This window comes from Plectropomus leopardus, chromosome 6 (genome assembly GCF_008729295.1).
Source record: "Plectropomus leopardus isolate mb chromosome 6, YSFRI_Pleo_2.0, whole genome shotgun sequence".
Taxonomy (NCBI): domain Eukaryota; kingdom Metazoa; phylum Chordata; class Actinopteri; order Perciformes; family Serranidae; genus Plectropomus; species Plectropomus leopardus.
In genome coordinates, this window is record NC_056468.1 from 6617853 (window position 1) to 6638843 (window position 20991).

A 20991-nucleotide genomic window follows, 5' to 3' on the forward strand; every position below is an offset into this window, starting at 1 on the left:
TTCAAATATTCTAAAATGTTTTTACCTTCAGCCTTCCACAGTTGAGCTCTTCCCCAAGTAGCTGTAATGAAAATCACATGGCAGAGGTGGGATGACCCTGTCACAGTGTGTCCCTCTGATCTGTAGTACAGCCGGTGAAACTGATTTCTCCGCTGCAGGATGTCTTCAAACAGAGACTCCTCACACACGCCCTCCCCTCATCTTATAAACTACAACTGCTCCCAGTGCGAGCACGGAGGCAGTCACGGGATGCTCCGCTGATTGCAGTCACACCAGCACAATTTCTCACTCATTTTGACTTCTGCTGAATTGTTTTTGTTAATTTTTTTCCAAGTTGAATGATCTTAACATTCACAACTGCACTTTTTTTCCACCTGGATACAAACACAGAACATAAATTGATATTCACTTTTGGGACCACAAGCAGGAACACCAGCAGCTAGTTAGTTTAGCTGAGCATAAATGTTGGAATCAGGAGGAAATAGCTTGCCTGGCTCCATCCAAAAGTAACAAAATCTGCCTAACAGCACCTCCGAAGCTCAGAAATTAACACAATTCCTTTCTGTTTCCCTTTATTATACGTTGCAGTGCTACAGGGATGCATGACTTCACATATGCACTGAATGTGTTCCTATAAATAATACAGGAGGACAGACCCTCACATACTGTATATGAAAGCTGCAAACAGGAATAACAGAGGGATCAAATATTGAAAAGTCTTGGTTCCCTGTAGGGATGATGTCTGCATTGGCCTGTTGTCAACCAGTCAACATGCCATCTGACAAAGTGCTCATGTACAGTAAACCTATGGAACCTATAGCATAACGTCCTGCTCATCAACTTATCAGACAGCTTTCAATTGAAATGATTTTTCATCTATTTTGGTCCTTTCAAGAACACAACAATTAAACATGTTGACATATCTGTTGTGATTTATATAACAACTCAAAATGCACAAGTGATTCAGCATGTATTTAAATCAATTCCTCATATGCATCCGGACATGGCACACTTTATTTTACAGTGCAAGTTTTGACAGTGTAATTTTACAGAAAAATCACTTTTTGGATGTATGACATGGATTTTTGTGATATGATCAAATCTATTCTCATTTTCAAAAAAAGAAAACATTAGTGATGCTGAAGCGGTTGCACTCAATAAAGCTGATAACCCCTAAAAAAAGAGGGTGCCCGAGGCAGATACATGTATTAATAAATGCTCTTATGAAAATATATTTAATTTCATTGCTCAATAAATAGACATTGTTTTATGATCATATGAGAACAAAGTTGAATATTGATCAGCTTATTGTGCGGACTTCAGTTATACAGAACAAAACAAAAAAAAGTACAATTTCAGTATCTCACTTTAGTTCGACAAAACTACATATATTTAGCTTCTATGTTAATCAGTCACCTAGAAATCAGTCCACATATGTGAGATATGTTACTTCCATTTTGCTGCATGTCAAAACTGAGGCCTCGAGCAGGAGACTGATCCTTGTCTTTGGTCATCTCCCAAAACTTGATCGTGACTCTGCCAGGCACCAACAAAGGCTCCTTAAAGTGGGCAGTGACGCTGGCGGGAGCTGTGATGACTTCAACCCCTGATGACACAACAGATAGATGAGAAAGTGTGACCAGAACTGCTTAAAATGCTTTTTCACATGGGAAATTTTGACATGCCATAGCAGGAAAAGAAAAAACAGACGAACAAAAAGTCTGCAGTGAAAAAGGCATGTTCCTTTTTTTATCCCTTTAAATAGCAAATCTAAAAGCTTTTATGCTCTGGCTAATGGTCTTTTACCTTTGTGCTTTTCTATTTCAGCCAAGCAGACAGACAGCATCCAGAGACTTGGTGCGGCCTGCGATCTGTAGCCGACGAGCCTGGCCGGTAGAGAGAGAAACCGGTAGGGGTTGTTGTCGGAGAAGGACCAGACACACTGCAGGCCGGTAGTCCTGGGAACTCTCAGCTCTACCTGCTTTACATTGTCTGGCACAGGCTCATCTGGTTGGACTGTCAAAAGACACATGAGCAGAAAAACAAGAGACAGACTCAATGCTACTATGAACAGGAAGAAAATAATTTCTGTTTGTTATGTGATAAGAAATAACCAGACTGTTGCTCACATGCATGCTCATCCTCATGTGAGCATCTGCCAGCTCTGTGGTGCTTGTTTTTGGACAGCAGTGTCAGGACGCTCTCCCACACTGCACATCCACTACGGGAAGTGGCAGACAGACAGATGTCCACCTCCACCCCTGCATCAAGTTGCCGGTACTCCAGGACTCGAACTTGCAGCATGAACGGACCCCTCTTCAGTTCATCGACTGGCTCGAGGGTTTTCAAACTCTGACGCACACGGAGCAGACCTGCAAAAGGTATTCACAATTACTATTTTTAATCAGCTTAGAGAAATCCTTATAAAGGTTCAGTGTGTAGGACTTAGGGGGATATACTGTATATTGGCACATCTGGAATATAATATTATATGTTTTCTTTCTGTAAAATCACCTGAAAATTAGAATCGTTCATTTTTTTAACCTTAGACCTTAGCGGGTCCTTGTTTGCAAAGTCCACCATGTTTGCACCACCGTGTTTCTACAGTAGCCCAGAATGGACAAACCAAACACTTGCTCTGGGTAGGGTCATTCATGTTTTTGCACTGGCCACCATAGTTTCACAGCACCTCTGTGACAAGAGGTGTTAGAAAAACACTGATTTTTCATGTGAAAATGCTTTATTTTGTATTTTTACTAGTTTATATCACTGGGTCCATTTCTATAGCAAAGGAAGAGGCGTAAGTGACCTGGACGAAAGTGATGTCGCTCCAGATTTCAAAGGGTTAAATTACCAGGTCCGTTTGTTTTGCAGACAAAGAGCCTTCTGAGGATAATTAGGCTCCCGCTAAAAAACTCCTGTGCAATAAACACTGAAGGAAATCTAACCGGGAGAAGTTTCAACTGGTTGCAATCTGCAATCCTCACCACTAGATGCCACTGAGTCCCCCTAAATCTTACACACTGCTCCTTTAAAGAGATGTTCTAAACGTGTCTTACGTCTTACCTGCTGGACTCAGGCTGAAGTTTTTATCTGTTAGTGACATCAGCAGCAGTCTGCGGCAGAGGATCTCTGGGAAGCACAGTGGGATGTCTCTGTATTCAGTGTCTGGATAATCCCAGCCGTAACCTGCAGCACTGCTGAACCTCCTCAACAGGGGAGTCTCCAGCCTCAGAAAGACAAAATACACTGACTCATGATGTAGATGACAAGCAGTATATTCTATCAGTTCAAAAAGCTTTCTGATGTAAACTTAGGGACTGAACAGTATCAGAGTCAGGGGTGGCTGGGGTGTGTTTTTACGATAAATGATGTGAAGTATCATACCCCCCATGTTAGTGAATGGGACAAAGACAAAACTAAAAACTTTAAGTACATGCCAAGTAAATTTTTCCCCAAAGATGTTTTTTGTCATTTAACATAGTTCTCATCACCTTGATGTTTGTTCAAGTGATCGCTCCTCTGATCAGTTTGGTTTTCACTAATTTCATTCCACAGAAAGGGGATTTTCTGTCATGACTGACAGCTGTTGATGCCAATCTGTGGCACTTCATTGGAAATTGGGTGTTAAGGTGTTGAACTCCACCATCGCGAAAATCCAACTGTGCAGACTCTGGCTTCGAATTACGTCACAAGCACAACATGGGAGTGGCCTCATCTCAGATATTTAACTTCACTTAACCATGGTGTGGAGTATGCTGGGACGGGTTGTCATCTTAATATAGAGTACAGTTCAGAGGATATTTATTGTAAATGCAAAATACAACCATTTTAAGCTTAATACCCCTCCCATTAGCCAATTCAAATAACGTAACTCCCTTCCCGATGTTCAAAAAAATAATATTGTTTTGCACCACGCCCTCCCCTCTCATAAATAATGAACAGTCCCTTGCATGTGAACCGTGTGACCACGCTTACCTGCAGTTGAGGAGCGTGTAAACAACTTCACTCTGCTCCCTAGGTGCTGTGTATAAGTACCCTGTCCTCCGGGTCAGCGCTCTTGTCACATATTTGATGTAAAGATACACGAAACTGGGAAGGCTGTCGTTGTTGAGAACATTTGTTTTCAGCAACTTATGAGAGCGGTAAATATGATCATAAACCAAATACACACAACACACAGACAGCGAGGCAGCGATGTAACTCTGCGCATTCCCCATTACAGCTCTTCACAGATAACTGCACTGCGACACAGCGGGTTTAAAAAGATATTAGCACTGCCTATTACTGTATAATAATGCTCTTTCAGAGTCGGACTCTGCTCTGCACCATGACGTGAAAGCCACCGGAACTTCTCCTTACGCTGGCTAACTTTACGGAGCGCCGGTAGGGACAAACAACACCACGCTCGACTGTTTTAGGAAATGAAACACGTCAACACACAACATTTAAAAACACTCTTTCATTTCGAGCATTTTAACAACCGTAACACATTTCAGTGTATAAATCACAAACGTTTTACACTTGGCTTCTTTGTGACAGTTTTTCCCCCAGAAAAGTGTAAAAACGTTTTTTCACATTCATATTTTCATCATCAGCAAATCAAGTGTTGGGAACTGTTCGTTATTTAAGAGCGGGGAGGGGGTGGTGAAATTTAAATGTTCTTTAGGTACTGGGGAGGGTATTGTGTTTTTTGTTTTGTTTTTGTTACATTTTTCTTTAAAATGTCCTAAATTACACCATATATCATAGTCAGGAACTGAAATCTGGTTATTTATGGTGAAGAGAAAGTCGTGTATATTCCTTCAGTCACTCAGGGAGGCTCAAGGACAAATATTTCTTGCTCCAGGGAGGATAATTATGTGCAAAAAACAAAACAAAGTCACACCCCCAGCCACCCCCTAAATCTGATAAATAAAAAACTGTCCCCAAGCATTTTATTGTACTATTCAAAAGACAAGGGGCGCTCATTTCAACAGCTGCATTCACTTATTTTAAATTACTGTGCTGGAAAAACAGGCCTTGACAGATATCCCATGTACTGAAGTGAAATATTAAATGAAAATATTCATATTCAAGAGGCATTTTGTGAGTCAAGATCAAAGGTTTCTGCAGAAGTGGTTCCTGAGGTGATGGAGATGTCCTCCTGACAGCAGTTTGTCCCATCTTCACTCCTCCTCATCCAAACAGGAGCAGCAGCACTATGCACACAGCATTCACTGCTATCAGCGGCACTGCAGAGCAAAACAGACAGGAGAAGACATGATCGCAGGTAAGGAGTCTCACTGGGCTTCTTCCTCACTCACCACTACACAAACTGTATGTGCACTAAAGAGTAAACACCCACCTCTCATCACTGTCCTCACTGAGCGGATAAGGTTCATTAGCTGCACTTTGATGCCTGGTTCATCACCAAAACCTCCTACACTTTGGTCCACTCCCCAGCCGACTAATGGTGGTAAAAACACAGAAAGACAGATATACAGACGTGCAGTTCATTATTAAAAGAAAACAAACAGTGCTCTTTGTAGTGTTTCCTTCAAATTAAGAGACTGTCTTGATTGTATTTTGTTTGCTGTGATATGTTCCTACACATCACATGGTGGTTTTGTTAATACAGTTGTTTCAAAAACTTTTTTTAAAAGTAGGATGATGGAATAAATACTCATTAGATTTAAAGGGGGAACAACCTCTTTTGGCTGTCCATTAAAGGCAAGAAAAGCAACTTTAAGTAACAACCCCCTAGCCTTAATAAAGTTCCTTAAATTGTTAAGCTTTTATGTCATTAGCTAGTTAGCATTAGCTAACCTGTTTCGACTGTTCCCTTGACAGTTACAGGCGCTTACAATTTTAACTACAGCCACTTACTTTTACTCAGAAATCTTTCTTCGTGCAGTACAGCCACAGCATTGACGCACAGAATCGCCGCTTGAATGAGAGAATACAAAGTAAAAGCCATGTTGTCTTCACAGGTGGCTAAATGTAGGCTAGCCGACAGTATTTACTTCTGACGTAGCCTACGGTGGCTGAGGAAGGTCAAACCGAGTGACGGCTTGTTGACACCGGTGTTGTGTCGAAGATTGTTTCTTAAACTTAGTTTTTTACGTTTTGTTACTGATAATACATATCACTTCATGGTTTTATTATGAACCTAAGTGTATTTTAGTGTATTTAATTACTCTAGCACTTATTTTTACGTGAGCACTTACATAATTCTATTTTAAATTATTTATGTATTTTATTAATACATTTCTCATATATATTTGTTTATGTGTGTATATATATATATATATATATATATATATATATATACACATATAGTTTTATTATAAGTTTGTTATTCCCTCTTCTATTTTCCCCACTCCACCTCTTTTTGTGAAATACTAATTTTGCACATTTTATACTATATGCTATATTTTATATTATTTAATTGTCATTTTAACACTACAAATTTTATTTATGCTCCCAAACAATGGTAAACCATAGGAGCTACATAACAGATTATTCCTCTGCCCCACCTGAGCATGTGGACAAAACCCTTTTTTATTTTATTTTATTTTATTTTATTCAAAAATAACCATATACAGTTTTTATAAGGAAATCTTGAACTATTTTACTCACCAAGTCCTTGTGCACCTGTGCCCCGACCAAACCTAACCACTGAGGCGGGAACTATGCATTAACAGGGGGAAATAATATATGATGAGGAAACACACTTTGATACAACACTGAGATTCTCAGACAGATAATGGACACACAGGAGGGTGCCGTTATGACAGTGATACTCAATTTATGGCCTGTGGGCCAAATGTGGTCCACTATAAAGTGCCAAGTGGCCTGTGGACCATTTTATCATGCAAAATGAAAGTAAACTGATTCACACAAAGATTATTTTTTGTGCTTTAAATGTAAATAAGGTGCCAGAGTGCATTTAAAAAAGCAACAAAATTGAGCTTTTCTTTTTTTTTTTAAGGATCCCTTGTACCCCCTTACAAAGGTCTGGCCTAAGCCTCGAATGTCCTCAAATCCTAGAAACACCCCTGTGCACACCTGACCTGTGCTACTGCTAGTGGATTTTCTTCTTGGGAAAAGTAAGTGAGGTGGCCCAGGGTGAAGGAAGTTGAATATCCCCTATAACAATGCATCATATTTTATAATGAGATCACATTTCTCATTCAGAAACTCATTCTGAAAGATAACTAGAAATTAAAGCTGTGAAATAAATATTGTGAAGTAATATTTTCCTCTGAAATGTAGTGAAGTGGAAATATTATGTACAATGAAAACACAAAATTGTATCATGTACAGTAAATCCAGTCTAAAGTAAATGCTAACAAGTAAATTAAATATACTACACTTTACTGTTTCAACTACTGTTTAATCAATGGTGGACTGAACACAGTAGAGGTAATTTAATTACTTTTTTTAAACTGTTGAGTAATTTAATGTAAAAGAAATGCATGATTTTATAGGCAATTCTGCAAACTAAGTTTAGCTGTCTAATAAATATATTGAAGTCAAAAGTAAAATGTTAGCATCTGAAATGTAGTAAAGTACAATTATTGGTAGTTAAGTAGAATAAAAATATTCAAAATCTCAAATAATGCTTAAAAATACAATCATGAGTGAACACACTTACTTTCCTTTACCAAACAGTGTAGGTATCGTCAGCAACCACTAGTTCCTATATTACTCTGCTTAAAGAAGCATCCAGAGTTCACCTGCAAATTACTGTAATAAATGACTAAATCCCATGTCTAACTACCAGTCTTCAGTTATGTTTTCATTGACACATATCCCTAATAGCTACAATCAAGAAACACACCCACAAAACAGACAGAATCATGAGAATAAAAATCTTTATTAGTGTTTTATGAAGTCTGCATAATATGCCACACGCCTGAGAAGCTTATGGTCAGAAAAAAAAAAGAACTGCTCTATCAATACCGCCCTCTACTGGTAAAACAACTGCGACATCTACTGTACTGACTGCTTTGCAAAAAGATTACTGTTAAATACACACATACTGTACTACTGTTATGTATATGTACGTCTGGTCCACGTCAGTTTTTGTAATGTATTTTTTTTCACATTCATATGTTGTAGGCCAAAGATAAAAACAATGTAACACTGGACCCTAACACATGGTTCAGTTCCCCAAATCCAAACTTCACTAGGTGCACTTAAAGTACAATCACTAGTGCCATAAGGTAAACACATTTACATCAAAAATAGGGGAGGAGGGGGAAACATGTTAAACTCGCAACAGCCACGTAATGACAAGAATGGCAGAGTTTAGGCTAATAAGTCTTGTTGTACATACTGTATTTTATAGACAGAACAAATACAATACACACATTAACACAGAATGTCCTAGTGTGCAGGCACATTCGCTCTTCTTTTCCCATGGAAGAAAAACGCTCTCCTCCTATGTTTCTGTTACACTTTAAAAAGCCAATTGTATCTGGTTGACCTTAACCCGCTTGAATAAGCACCAAAAGGCTACAAGAGGTCACGTGTGTTTTCCAAAAAAAAGTGAAGAGATGACTGAATGAATGGCCATTACAAAGTTTTACATGCCTCTGGAATCATTAAAACCATTACAGGAGAGTTGATTTTGGCTTTCAGGCAAATCTGTTGTTTTGTGTACTTTAAATGCACCAGATTTCTTTGGAAAAAAAAAGGATAGAAACAGGCTACACATCATGTGGGGCAGGGGGGGTTTTTTTTTTTTTTTGTTGTTGTTTTTTTTTTTTACCAAGACAAAGAGCTGCGATTGGAAATTAATTCAAACTAAACCTTTTGGGTAAAACGAAGGAATGATCCATGCCCTCCATGTCACTTTAGAAACAGCTGTGGTCTTGAAAATATTACTTTAATAAAAAGTGAACGACAGAAAATTTTAAGTATATTTATATATAAAAATACATGAGAATACAAAAAAGTAGCAAAACAATGGGGATATAGGCTAAAAACAGAATGAATTCATTGATACCTTCAATTTCTCCTGGTGAGACACTTAATGCTTCACCTCGGAGAGCCCCAGGACTCCCAGTGTCGAGTCAATAAGAGAAAAAAGAAAAAAGCTTTTGATAACAGCTGATATTCTCTGGTCCCTGCCCAGTGCACCTTGCAAAGCCTGGCCAACGTCTCATTAACTTCCATACCAGGCTGTCCAATGTAAATCAACTAAACCAAGGACATGTAGAGTGCCATATAATGACAAAGAAATAAACTACATCCAGATAAAGTTTGCAGTTTGTTCGGGGTTTTTTTTTTTTTGGAATTACTTTTTTAATTAACATTCCTATTTGTCCATTAAGAAGTATGTCTTACAACGACACACGTCAAGAGTTACAAAAAGGGCCATTCTGGCAAAGTCAATTCAAATTTCATAAACACATTGTGGCGTTTCCTTCAGAGGAGAACGGCCACCAAGGCCATCGTTTCTTCACCAAGCCACCTCCCCCTGACAAAAGACGGGGCCAAGTTTCCCAGAGAAAAGTAAACTCAGGTTCAGAACAATGGTTGGGGTGGGCTGGAACAAAAATCATTTTAGCATTCAAGCTGGTGTTACTCATACAAGCAATCGTCAATACTGAGAAACTATTCACAGATATTTTTGGTATTTCCCCTACTTCCTGGACTAAAAACCAATATACATTTTATTTGTACCACAAATAGATCTAATATTAAGGATTTGGGGAAAAGCAATTTAACAAGGTGCATGACATAGATGGGTAACAAAGTGCCAATTTTTTTACTGAAAGTCTGTGTGTGTGTGTGTGTGTGTGTGTGTGTGTGTGTGTGTGTGTGTGTGTGTGTGTGGGTGCGACAGTGTATGTGCATTTGTTCTTGTGTGTATGTGTGTGTTTATGTCTTTGTGTGTAAAGTTAAAAGAGGGATGTGGAACTGGGCCACAAATACTATGAAGAATGGTACAGAAAATTCATTCTGTGGGTGGGGAGGGGGGTTCCATTTTTTTCATGAAAGGACTCACAAGTTTAGAATTTAATGATCATGTAAGGGGCTGCGTTTTTGGGGGGCGTTTCTTTAGCTGTTTAGGACATACTGGAGCAGCGTGCAGATGGGGAACCCATCTGGGTCAGAACCTTGTCCAGCCACTGCAGGGGACCGTTCAAATGCAGCTCGATCCAGCAAGGAGTGCTTGTGACAGTCTGCCGCCTGGAAAACAAAAACATACATTTTAATACATTTTAATAGCTGATTTCTATGACAACATAAAGAAGCCTTTTTACTCCTTGCACTACTTGTATAATGCTTCATTTTATGCTTTAAAGGGTTTCTCAAACTTTATTTATACAATACAATTTATTTGTGGCAGCCCACTATGATTTATGCATCTGCCACCACATTTTAATTTTATATATTGGGAGCTGGAATATCATTAGGAGCACTATTAGAATACATCTACCATTCAGTTTATTCATTTCATCACACTCTCGGCAGGCAGAGCGCACTCTGGGCACAGACGGAACAGCAGAATGCCACATGCAAAACTTAACCATTGATCTACTGGGTCTAAATGTTCGTATTCCCTCGCCACTGTTGCAGATCAGAGCTTATCCATCCCACGGAGCAATTTAACGATGAAAAGACATTTAATAAATGTCTGTTATAGGTCTATTTGTCTTCGGACGATTCGATTTCAATTATTCAAGGCTGAAAAGTTAAAGTTTAGTAGACATCTAGTTTTAGCCTAGATAAAAGAGTAAACAGAATATATGACAAAAAATAAACATTCATAATGTAAATGTGGCAGTATGCAGTAATTTTATTTTTTTCTGGGTTTTTCTGTATTTTTAATATATTTAATGATTATTTTAAAATATGGTCTAAAATCAGGCTATATGTAGCCAATAAATCTTGCTCTATAAAAGGGCTAAAGCTAGGAGACAACGTTATAGTGATGTCTATTGCTCGGTGGGATGGATGTGATCAGCTGTAATCTGATCGAATGATCAATTATCCGCCCCGCGACTCAAACTCAACAAACAGCTGATGTAGAAATCAAAAGTTTTGGATCAATGTTCCATTTTGTATGCTGTGACAGAAAAACAATTTTCACTGGTAAAAAAGAAATAGTCCCAATTAATACATTTTCCGCATGGTTAAAAGTCAGTGTAATTCAAACCCGAATAGACAGCATGCAATAATTAAGCCATTCAAATGTTATGCCATTAGCTGTGCTCACCTGTACTCTGCTCCCCAGCCTTTGACAAAACTCATGCGGATGGTGCACATCCTAGTGAGCTGGTAGACAGCTTCGAAGCCCTGGTTGACTGACTGAGCCAGCAGGGCTGCAAATTCCTGGTTGTTGAAGATTTTTAGATTACAACCTAAAAGGAACAAAGAGATAAACAGGCCAGCAGTTAATGTGGGTTTTTACTGTCATTCATAAGACTTTAACAGGCAAAGTTAAAATCTGGCCTCTGGTTGGCAGTGGTCTATCATTGTGTATGTAGCTAATTATTGCCCAGATTTTTGTGGTATATTGGGCATCATTATCTCTAGTGGGCTTTAGCAAGTCTGTATGAGCATGCTGAATCAGACCCAGTGGTTGAAAAGATGAGCTCTGAGTTTTTCTGTATCAAAGCCAACCAGTGATTGCACTATTTTTTATCATGGATTTTATTTCCTTTTTGCCTTCACACTCAACTACAAAATGCCTTGTTTAATCAGACATAGCTTAAGGTAGCATCCTTAGCGCACGGTGACAGTTTAGACTGAATGAAAAAGTGTGACAGAGGCAAAGAGGTGGACTGTACCTATAAATAAATAATCACAGGTTTCTATAGACAGTATACATTTAACAAAGCTTTTTTGCCATGACTCCCCGTTAGAATCCTTTTTAACCATATGAATCTGAGCTGATCACAGCAGCCATCTGCCACAAAGAAGCAACCTACAGTGTTTTCAGAAATAGCTGTCAGACCAACAGGAGGTGGATTTTTATATTAAAAATACATTTTAAGTTGTTTTCTAGCTTAAAATATCTTCAATCAGGATACAATGTGATGGGTCTGCTGGGCAACAAGATCTCCAGCATCCACTTCATTTACTTGGAAAGAGCACCATATATTTATGCCCTGAAACTATCCACTCCATCATTGTCTTTTGTCCAGTGGGTACCATTCTGTCAAATTCACATTTCCCTCATTACTCCACAGGTGGCATGTTCAGCACCTTACCTGGAGGAATTTTACACACTGTTGCTGGATGCCAGCCATACCGCTGGTTGCAGTTTGGACTCTGGACAAAGATGGCGCTATCACTCAGGCACTCCGCAAATACTTCCCCTCCAATGTAGTAGAGTCTAACTCCTCTTCCTGTAAATACAGACAGACAGAAGCTACAACATGAAATCTGACATGAAAAAGTTCTGTCAATATGTAAGACTAGACCAGTAAAAGCTAAAACAAACTGTCAGAGGCTAACAGGTTGTCTACAGACGATCAGTCACTGTAAAGCTACCTGACGCACAGCCATACCTATGTGCCTCCTGGTCATCTCCACAGTGGCGTTCCTGTTAACATTAGACAGCAGGCCCAGGCAGAAACGCTCAGAGTTTGATGGATCTGTGAATCCGTCCACCGTCAGCGAGGGCTGAGAGGCGTGGAACGTCTCCCCCACGCGCTGGTTCAGCTCGTAATAGGCTATAGAGCACCAGAAGGCTGGCTCAGAGTAAGTCACCGGCTGCAGGTCTACAGTAGAGGAACATGGCAGGAAGGTTTATATGCTGATGAAAAGACAGGCACCGAAAATATATGTGTATTATATCCATCTCACTAAGTGCCAACCTGTGATGTACTAATACACAGTATGCTCTATTGTTTGTATAGTTCCAGATGAGATTGTCATCTTACCCATGCTGTGATTGACAGGAGACAGAGTGCTGGGGGAGAGCTCTGCTGGAGAACCTGACAAAGAAAACAGTGATATGAATGGGTTGACAGCACAACAGGACACCAGGACACGGGTACCAGGTGGGTCGCATCAAAGGCTCATGATGAAAGTGGTGGCTTGCAAAGGAATGCCGTAATTATAGAGTAAACCTTATCAATTTGCATCACAGTGATGGAGCGATGCTGTTTACTGTTTCTGTAACAAAAAGCTGTGTTTGTGCATCCTACATGTTGCTTTGACAGTTGTTTGTTGTGCAATTTGGACAAAAATGTACTTGACTACAGCGCACTGAAGACATAAATGCACCCTGATGCACAGAATTTGGATTAGGACAGGAGAGACAGGGTACATATTGCAAACTGTCGTGTTAGTGACTGTGACCAATCACATGCATCTTTGGCAAATTTATTCCAGGAGATCATAAATTGACTTTAACCTGGCTGGGGAGGTGAGGAAGGAAAGGAGAAGGAAAAGGAATTACTAGTCTAGGGTACCTGTGTCCATACTTTGATTCATCTGTTGATCGCTGGCCTCCCCATCCTCACTGATGTAGCCCGGTGGAGGTGTTTCTGTTGAAATGAAGAGGGGACAAAAAAAGAGTTGCGATATTATCATTATTTAATATGGATGTTTGAACCTACTGAAATCAAGCAAACAGTATGCCCTGTAGTGATAAAGATCAATGGTTCCTAACTGAAGAGTCACAGTCCAAAAGTGGTTTGCAGGTCCACTCTAAATGGACCGCAAGTGACTGATGAATTTGTCAAGTTAGTAAAAAAAAAAAAAAATGAAGTGCCTTTTTCATTTACTCTTGCAATATATTTTATTTCTTTGTTGTCTAAGCTAACCTGTTGTTTACATTTTGTGAGAAAAAAAAACTGAATATGTGGTAATTTATCCAATGTTTGGACCTTGAACTCATGACTAAGGAGAAATGTAGACCTTGTGACTGGACCAGTTGGGAACCACTGATATAGATAGTAACAGCAGAGGAAATACACAGCTAAATGCAAGCAATAGAGAATCACAAGTTTGTCTTTGATAAGTACAATATCATTATGAGGAAAGAAACCCAACAACTCTACATATACAAACAAGATACCATGTAACACACTGCATATAGAAAACTAGAATGACAATAATTCCAATTATGTATGTAACAAAACTTTCAGATTTCATTTAGCACTTTATGTAACTCTTCAATACATGTGCCAAATATCATCCCTCCTGTCAAGTGCACAGATGAACTCACCTGGTATATAATTGTTTGGAGGTTCGATTCCTGCAGGAAAGTTTGTGTTCTCAGGTATGGAATGAGTGTAGTCATCCAGAGGTGGCAGCTCTGGCAGGATTTCTGAGTGTCTTGGCACAAGAACAGGAGGCAGCACTGTCGAGTAAAAGTGTCAGAAGAGAAGAGTTAAGACTCTTTTCAGTTATATTCTTTTTGAAAATTACTGCCAGGAGTTTTAATGCAAACAAAACAAACAAAAAAAACAACAGGTGCTTTGAAACGAGTTTCATGATTGTGGAAAAAAACTACAACAGCAATAAGTAAATGATGAAACACTGTAACTGCCCAGTGAAACTATAACTTAAATATTTCAACAGATCAATGGCTTGTTCAGGCAAAATGACGCAGGTTTTGCTGCAGATTTTAAGACTGTACATCCCTGAATCTCTTATGGAATAGACATTTTTTCGCCTGGGTCCAGACCTTGGAATTCGCTAATTTCACCAAGCTGACTGATTTGTTTGGCATCATGACATGAAACAGCAGTTTCTCTGTTGAAATGAGTGTTGCGGGGGGACTAAAACTCAGTCAATCAGAGCCATGGGAAAGATCAATGCTTTTGCCAAGTAGTGTGCTTCAACCAATGAGGAGTAATAACAACAATAGCAAGTGCTATAAAAACCATCAATACTGTTATTGAGGCTGTTCTTAAACTCATTGTATTCTCAACATTGCCTGACACTGTAGCTCTGCTCCACTACTAAAAACTGTATTTTGACACAGCTTTGCGTCAGAGACGTCTTAAAATGACTTTAGATTCAGGAGATATGTTGTGCTCTTGTGATTGGTTGGAGAAAATCAGTTAGGAATGGATGCAATGTAAGACTAAAATGGTGTTAACGTATTAACAATTCTGTCTGATATCCAGCAACAGCATTGTGGGAGACACTCATATTTGCTTTATTGCATAAAGTAAAATGCAAAGATTGACCCCACTCGAAAATCTGTTTACTGAATACTGTATAAGGCTACAGCCAGCAAGTTAGCTTAGCATAAAGAGTTGAAGTGGGTAAACAGCTAGCCTGTCTTTTTGTCCAAATGTAAAAATGTCTGCAAATAAACAACTTAAAAGATTACTGATTAGCACACTACATGTGGTTTGTGAAATCAGTACAAATCATTTATACACACTATTTCTTGGCAGGTGCAGGGACTGGCCTGTTAACCTGAAGATGACCACAAGACTCCAGGTAGTAAACCCAGCAATCAAATCCCCCATAAAACAACATGCTGTCTTTCTTTGTGAATTAAACAAATTAGATAGCATATTAATGTGTGAATGTTTAAAGGGCTGGTAGACCCACTCTGTTACTGTTGGACGGAGCCAGGCTAGCCGTTTCTCTCTGTTAACAGTCTTTATGCTAAGCTAAGATACATATTGGTTGTAGCTTCATACCTAGCATACAGACATGAAGGGCTCCCCCCTAAAAGTTGGTGATTCAAATCATGAGCTGTAGACCCTCAGTTAAAGTGAGATTGCTTTAAGTTGAGCAGTCTTTTTTTTCCTCTACAGTGTACTTCTGAGGAGGTTTTGGTCCCCAGACTTTGCTGCAGAGTGAGCACTCTTGACTTTCAAGCTACTCTTTGGCAGTTAAAGCTATGGTCATACAGGCAGCGGCACAAAGGAGGAGAGCGTAGAGACCTTCAGCTTAGAAAAGGTAAATTTACAACTTACTGCAACATATGATACAGTGTCTGGCTTTTGTTTAAAATTTAGTGTCAGCAAACCGTTAGTGCAGTTAGCTTGTTTACTATATTACGTCAATTCCACTGTCACATTGATGATCCCATGGAGCCCATTCAAACTATGTATTGAAAACAAAACAAAACATTGAAGATTCATATTGAACTGCCAAATCCAACCTGACCGGCATATTTCTGAGTCATGGAACAGCCCCACATACAAGAATAGGCAAACGATCTTCTCATTCCATCAAATGAGCATGTTTCCCAAAATATCAAATTATTCTTATCACAAACTGGCCCATTTTCACATCTCTTAAGTCATCTTACAATTAAATCTGACTGGGACTTTGGTTAGTGGGAGGTTTAACAAAATTCTAATTAACAGTGTGTTAAAAATGGTGCTGTATTGCATCTGAGTTTAGCTTCACAAGTCTAAGTGCAAGTTGATAATCATGCAACAATAATTCAGAGTGACACACGCATGTTTAAGGTTAAAGTGGACAGTGTTATCTCACCTGGGGTCTCCACCCTCTGGTAGTGGTAGGGGTTGATGCAGACCTCATCCTTCTTTAGGTGGAAGGCATACTCACAGGCCTCGATGGCGCGCAGCTCGTGGTGGCTGTGAAGGTCCGGCCATCGCCACAAGCGACAGTAGATAACATGGGGAAGCCCCTTCCTGTGGGAGACCTGCAGGCGGCCATCCAGGGATCTGATTGAACAGCAAACAGGAGATGGTGGTGAGATGGGGAGAAGACACAGGGGAAAGGGGGTGACACATAATAACATGGCCAGGCAGGGGAGGGAAATGGAGATGGATTGGGTTGAGTGGAGACCAGAACGAGAAACAAAGATGTTCTCAATGTCCGTCACCTCAAACATTGTAATAACAACTCTCCCACATCAAAGTTGTATGCAACACCATACAATAGTTGAGGATAGTCACCTGGTTTGGTCAGGGTAGCTGTATAGGCCTGATGTATCCCACTGTTCTATCGTATTTGGTGTACTCAGTCCCCATATTTCAGAGCAATTGCTGTGCACAGAGAAAACAACAAAACAAAAACAAAAAACAAATGATAAACATGGGACATGGCTCATTCAGAAGTTTCAGTATGGGTAATGTGAACATTAAAAGGCCTCTTTTATTAGAGTCATATGGCAAAAATAAAGACATCAAATTCAGGTTGTGGAAAGAAAAGATGGGAACTTCAAATAAGAGAAGCCTTTTTGACAGAATTAAGAGGGAAAAAAACACAACATGGAATCTGCTAACACACACAATGAGTGAGACAAAGAGCATTCTTCAACAATGGCATTGCATCAAACACTTAAAATGACTCAAAGCTTTATCACTACAGTCATTTATGTCAGAACTTATCTGGAGACATTCAAACAAACGCTGAAGACACACAATGACACAAAAGAGGGGGAAAGGGAGGAGGCAACCTTGAAAAAAAAATATCCATTTTCAGACATTCTGAAAACGTTCACAAGAAAATGGACAAAAAAAATAAGAAATTTAAAACTTGGAATGAGGACAAATGGGAGTTGTTGCTTCTGAATAACAGGACAATAACAAATTCTACATTTTGAATGCTACAAATACACAACAACATGTACTAGACTTTATTACTTTGGTGGGATCTCAACTATTATTCAAAATTAGAACTGTCTGCTTTGTGACAGGGCAGGAAACTAACTATTTGTCCACCAACCATCGCTGCTTGTAGATTCAACAGATCGTTTTTCCTGCAGGAAGCTATGTGTCAGTCTGATTGTTGAATGCCCAAGTGGCAAGCAGGGCATACATTGACCTCACAGATTGCAATCAAAATGTACCGATATTAAAGGAATACTTCACCCACAAAACTATTTGTCATTTGTAAATCAATTAGTCATGCCATGTTACCTTGAATTTGAAAAAAACATTTTTGCCTCCATGGGAAATGGTGAACATATTGATTTCTGATTGATTGTGGATCACTTTGACAACAACAAAATTATATTAAAATATCAGTTTACTAACTCTCACACACCTTGTATAGTATAACTCAAATTCCCACTACTATGCTCAGTACTTCCTAAACACATGCATTTTTGCTTAAAAAACGTAGTATTGGAGTCTAGCTCTGAAGGGAGCGCAGATAAGTTTAATTTCCAGTTTTGACAGTAAGGTTTTGGCAAAAATGCATGCATTTGGTAACTATTAAGCATACAACTGGATAGATAAGACTTGTATTGTACTGCAGCTATTGTGGAAGAGTTTGTAAACACATGTTTTGATATCTGAGAATCAGAGAAGAGGAGGAAGAGTGTTTTTATTGTGAATAAGGACTGGTGTGTCAATGGGATTGTGATGTGCTGTCCTGGTCGGTTCTACTGTGGATAATTGCTAACAGTGTCTTAATTCTGCCACTTCCCATATTCAGGAAGTGACCATGCAGCCGTCTTGTTTGAGTAGGGATGTGTGGACAGTTAAATGATCCCACAACTAGAAACCATGAACCAAAACCATCCGGAAACAATTATACAGCAACAACCAACAATGTAAGAAGAAGCAAGAAGGACTTCATAGTGCACAAGTTAAAGGAATGATTGATTTGCTGTCAGTCATTTAACGTGCTCCCCATTCAATTAATACATTAATATGTTCACCATGTTATGTATAGGCATGCAAGAAAAACAAAGTTTTCTTCACAAATTAAAAGTAACAGCATGACTAACTGATATACAAGGTGCCTTTTAAGTATGGCTGGTGGCAATGACACAATCTGGCATTTTTGGGGTTCCCAATCCACCCTCTCTCATGTAGTTATTCTCCACAACTACAGTCCTCTGCAAGAAATTATTTCATTCAGATTAAGCCAGCCACTGTATCTCTACAAACGTAACAGCGCAGCCAAGAACAATTCTCAGGCGATAACAGCCAGCCCACTATCTATAGAAATACAAACACCTGATGTGCTACTTAGCAGCACATCAGTGAGGAATGAATCAGTTAACATGGTGTTCCCACTGACGTGAGTCTGGGCCATCAAGGCTGGCTGGCTGATAAAGAGAACATCTTCTCTCACCCTTTTATTGTTTCTCTCCCCAATAGCAAAATACATACTATCTGTTACTACAATAGTAAACAAGCAGTGATTTGATTCATTTTCAGCTCATACTTTATGAATATAGTGTTCTACTATTTTGCATCTCTAAACAAAGCTTTAACATTGTCATTAATTTTATACTTGGTAAGAGTTGCAGGAAGTTATGAAAACATAGTGAAGACAGAATGAGTCCAAGATCTGCATCTACAACCAGCCCAAGGTTTCAACTAACAACAAGGCATACTTGCAGAGACGTGTGTAACAGCAGCAGCTTTTTCTCTGACCCTAGTTTAAACAGCAAAGTGTCGGGCAGTATACCTGGGGATGGTGACACACTTGGTGTTGCAGTTCTGTGTGGTGATAGCTTTCTCCAGCTCATCTAACTGGCCTGTCTTCTTTAATTTCTTCACTAAGCTCTTCACAGCCTTCTCGCACCATTTCTCCTCTTGCCCATTCTGCTCTCCACCTCCTGCTCCGGCCGGGCCACTGGTCGACTTCTTCCAGCCCAACAGCCTCTTCACCACAGGAGGGGTGAACGGCAAGATGGAGGACATCTTAGCGGGGCAAGCCGGGAGTCTCCAGAGGACTCAATACAAGGTCTCACACACACACAGACAGAGAGGGGACCTGGAGATACAGTTTGGGCCCTTACTCTGATGGGGCCCCTCTAGTGACCAGTGAGTCACAGGGTGGAAGCCAGTGCTAGCAGGGTTTACTCAAAAGAGATGGACACCTTGGGAGAAAGACACACACACACACACACACAAACACACACACACACACACACACACAGAACATCATTACAAACAAAACATGGTGGAAAAAACAACCATATCTAACCTCATCAAAACAAAAGACATGTTGCTTATTACTCAATGAAACTTCGAATATTAAATAAAATAATCAGACTGTTTAAACTGCAGCATTGCTAACATTAGACAACTTAATAATACAATTCACAAAATGTTTAATACAGTTAAGTTAAGCTGAACAAGCAGAGATGTCCACTTGACGTTAGCTTGTCACAAACATCCAAGCTAGCTAGCATGCAAACTTATAAAGTTATTATACGGGGTGCGCCTCATACTGTCGCATTCCGCACATAGATGCAAACACAACCAGCCACTAATTAACACAATAAATAACACAATGGACGTTATTAAATGAACATGAAAAAGGACAGTGTTTTGTGACAGGCCCCCCCTGTGCTAACACCAACTGGCTTGGGAAGGCCGGCTGCTAGCTATCTGGTAGGGGGGCCTGTTTCACTCAAATCACAACAATAAGTTCACTAGCATTAGCTTACTGGGTGATTAAAAGCAAAATCCTGAGGTAGCCTTAGCTAAAAACAAAAAAACATTGTTAAAGTCGGGAGATCGTAGGGAATTCATGTTGAAGTCCTCATCTAGCTAGGTCAGCTAACGTTAGCTAGCTTACCCGAGCTAGCTGCCAGCTTGTTATCAAAAATCCTTTTGTTGTGATCCACAAAAACCCTCCTGTGCGCAACAGTCAAGTCGCGCTACTTTGCTACTTAATGTCAGCTTGTCAAATATACCCGGGCTACATTTAACCTAATGACACAAAACGTCGCTTCGTGAATTTAAACGTTGTTATGTTTTATATAGCTAGTGCATGTTTGTGACTTTTATTAAAAGACAGACACGGCACAAAATGAGTTAGCATCTTGGACGAACTCTTCCAAACTGGCTCCCGCTGGCTAACGGACCAACATATCTCACACAAAACAACATGCTCCAAAGTCGAGAAAACAGCCGAAAGCATTTCAATAGTTACCCCAGTTTTAAAGTCCAAAGCTCCTCTGTTTGAGAAAAAGATGCGCACAGCCCCCTGAACACCTTGTTAACATAAAAATGCTTGAACTGTTTTGTGCTGCGGCTAATTTTGACAAGGCTTGTGGTCTCCTCTCAAGTTGCTACCAGTGCTACTGAGGCTAGTTTGCTAGGTTAGGTAGACCGGAACAACATAACAAAC

General features: G+C 39.6%; 3 protein-coding genes across 4 annotated transcripts; all 3 read right to left on the reverse strand.

Annotated features, from left to right (window-relative positions):
• Window positions 1-627: 627 nt before the first annotated feature.
• si:ch211-12e13.1 lies at window positions 628-4364 on the reverse strand. Its single transcript, XM_042487536.1, has 5 exons — window positions 3979-4364; window positions 3067-3230; window positions 2130-2372; window positions 1807-2016; window positions 628-1606 (listed from the first exon to the last, which is right to left on the reverse strand). The coding sequence occupies exons 1-5, from the start codon at window positions 4218-4220 to the stop codon at window positions 1413-1415; spliced, it is 1053 nt and encodes a 350-aa protein (XP_042343470.1). The 5' UTR covers window positions 4221-4364; the 3' UTR covers window positions 628-1412.
• An 83-nt stretch (window positions 4365-4447) lies between these two features.
• On the reverse strand, window positions 4448-6017 carry LOC121943927 (immediate early response 3-interacting protein 1-like). Its single transcript, XM_042487538.1, has 3 exons — window positions 5869-6017; window positions 5348-5449; window positions 4448-5234 (listed from the first exon to the last, which is right to left on the reverse strand). The coding sequence occupies exons 1-3, from the start codon at window positions 5957-5959 to the stop codon at window positions 5179-5181; spliced, it is 249 nt and encodes an 82-aa protein (XP_042343472.1). The 5' UTR covers window positions 5960-6017; the 3' UTR covers window positions 4448-5178.
• A 1825-nt stretch (window positions 6018-7842) lies between these two features.
• On the reverse strand, window positions 7843-20942 carry LOC121943925 (mothers against decapentaplegic homolog 2). 2 transcript variants are annotated; one of them, XM_042487535.1, is made up of 11 exons: window positions 20794-20942; window positions 19318-19732; window positions 16848-16937; window positions 16420-16613; window positions 14180-14314; window positions 13434-13496; window positions 12888-12941; window positions 12513-12725; window positions 12213-12350; window positions 11216-11360; window positions 7843-10185 (listed from the first exon to the last, which is right to left on the reverse strand). In XM_042487535.1, exons 2-11 carry the CDS (start codon window positions 19551-19553, stop codon window positions 10062-10064), a joined length of 1392 nt encoding a protein of 463 aa, XP_042343469.1. In that variant the 5' UTR covers window positions 19554-19732; window positions 20794-20942; the 3' UTR covers window positions 7843-10061. The 2 variants fall into 2 exon arrangements, with proteins under 2 accessions (XP_042343469.1, XP_042343468.1); XM_042487534.1 differs by having other exon boundaries at window positions 13422-13496.
• Between the last annotated feature and the right edge of the window lie 49 nt (window positions 20943-20991).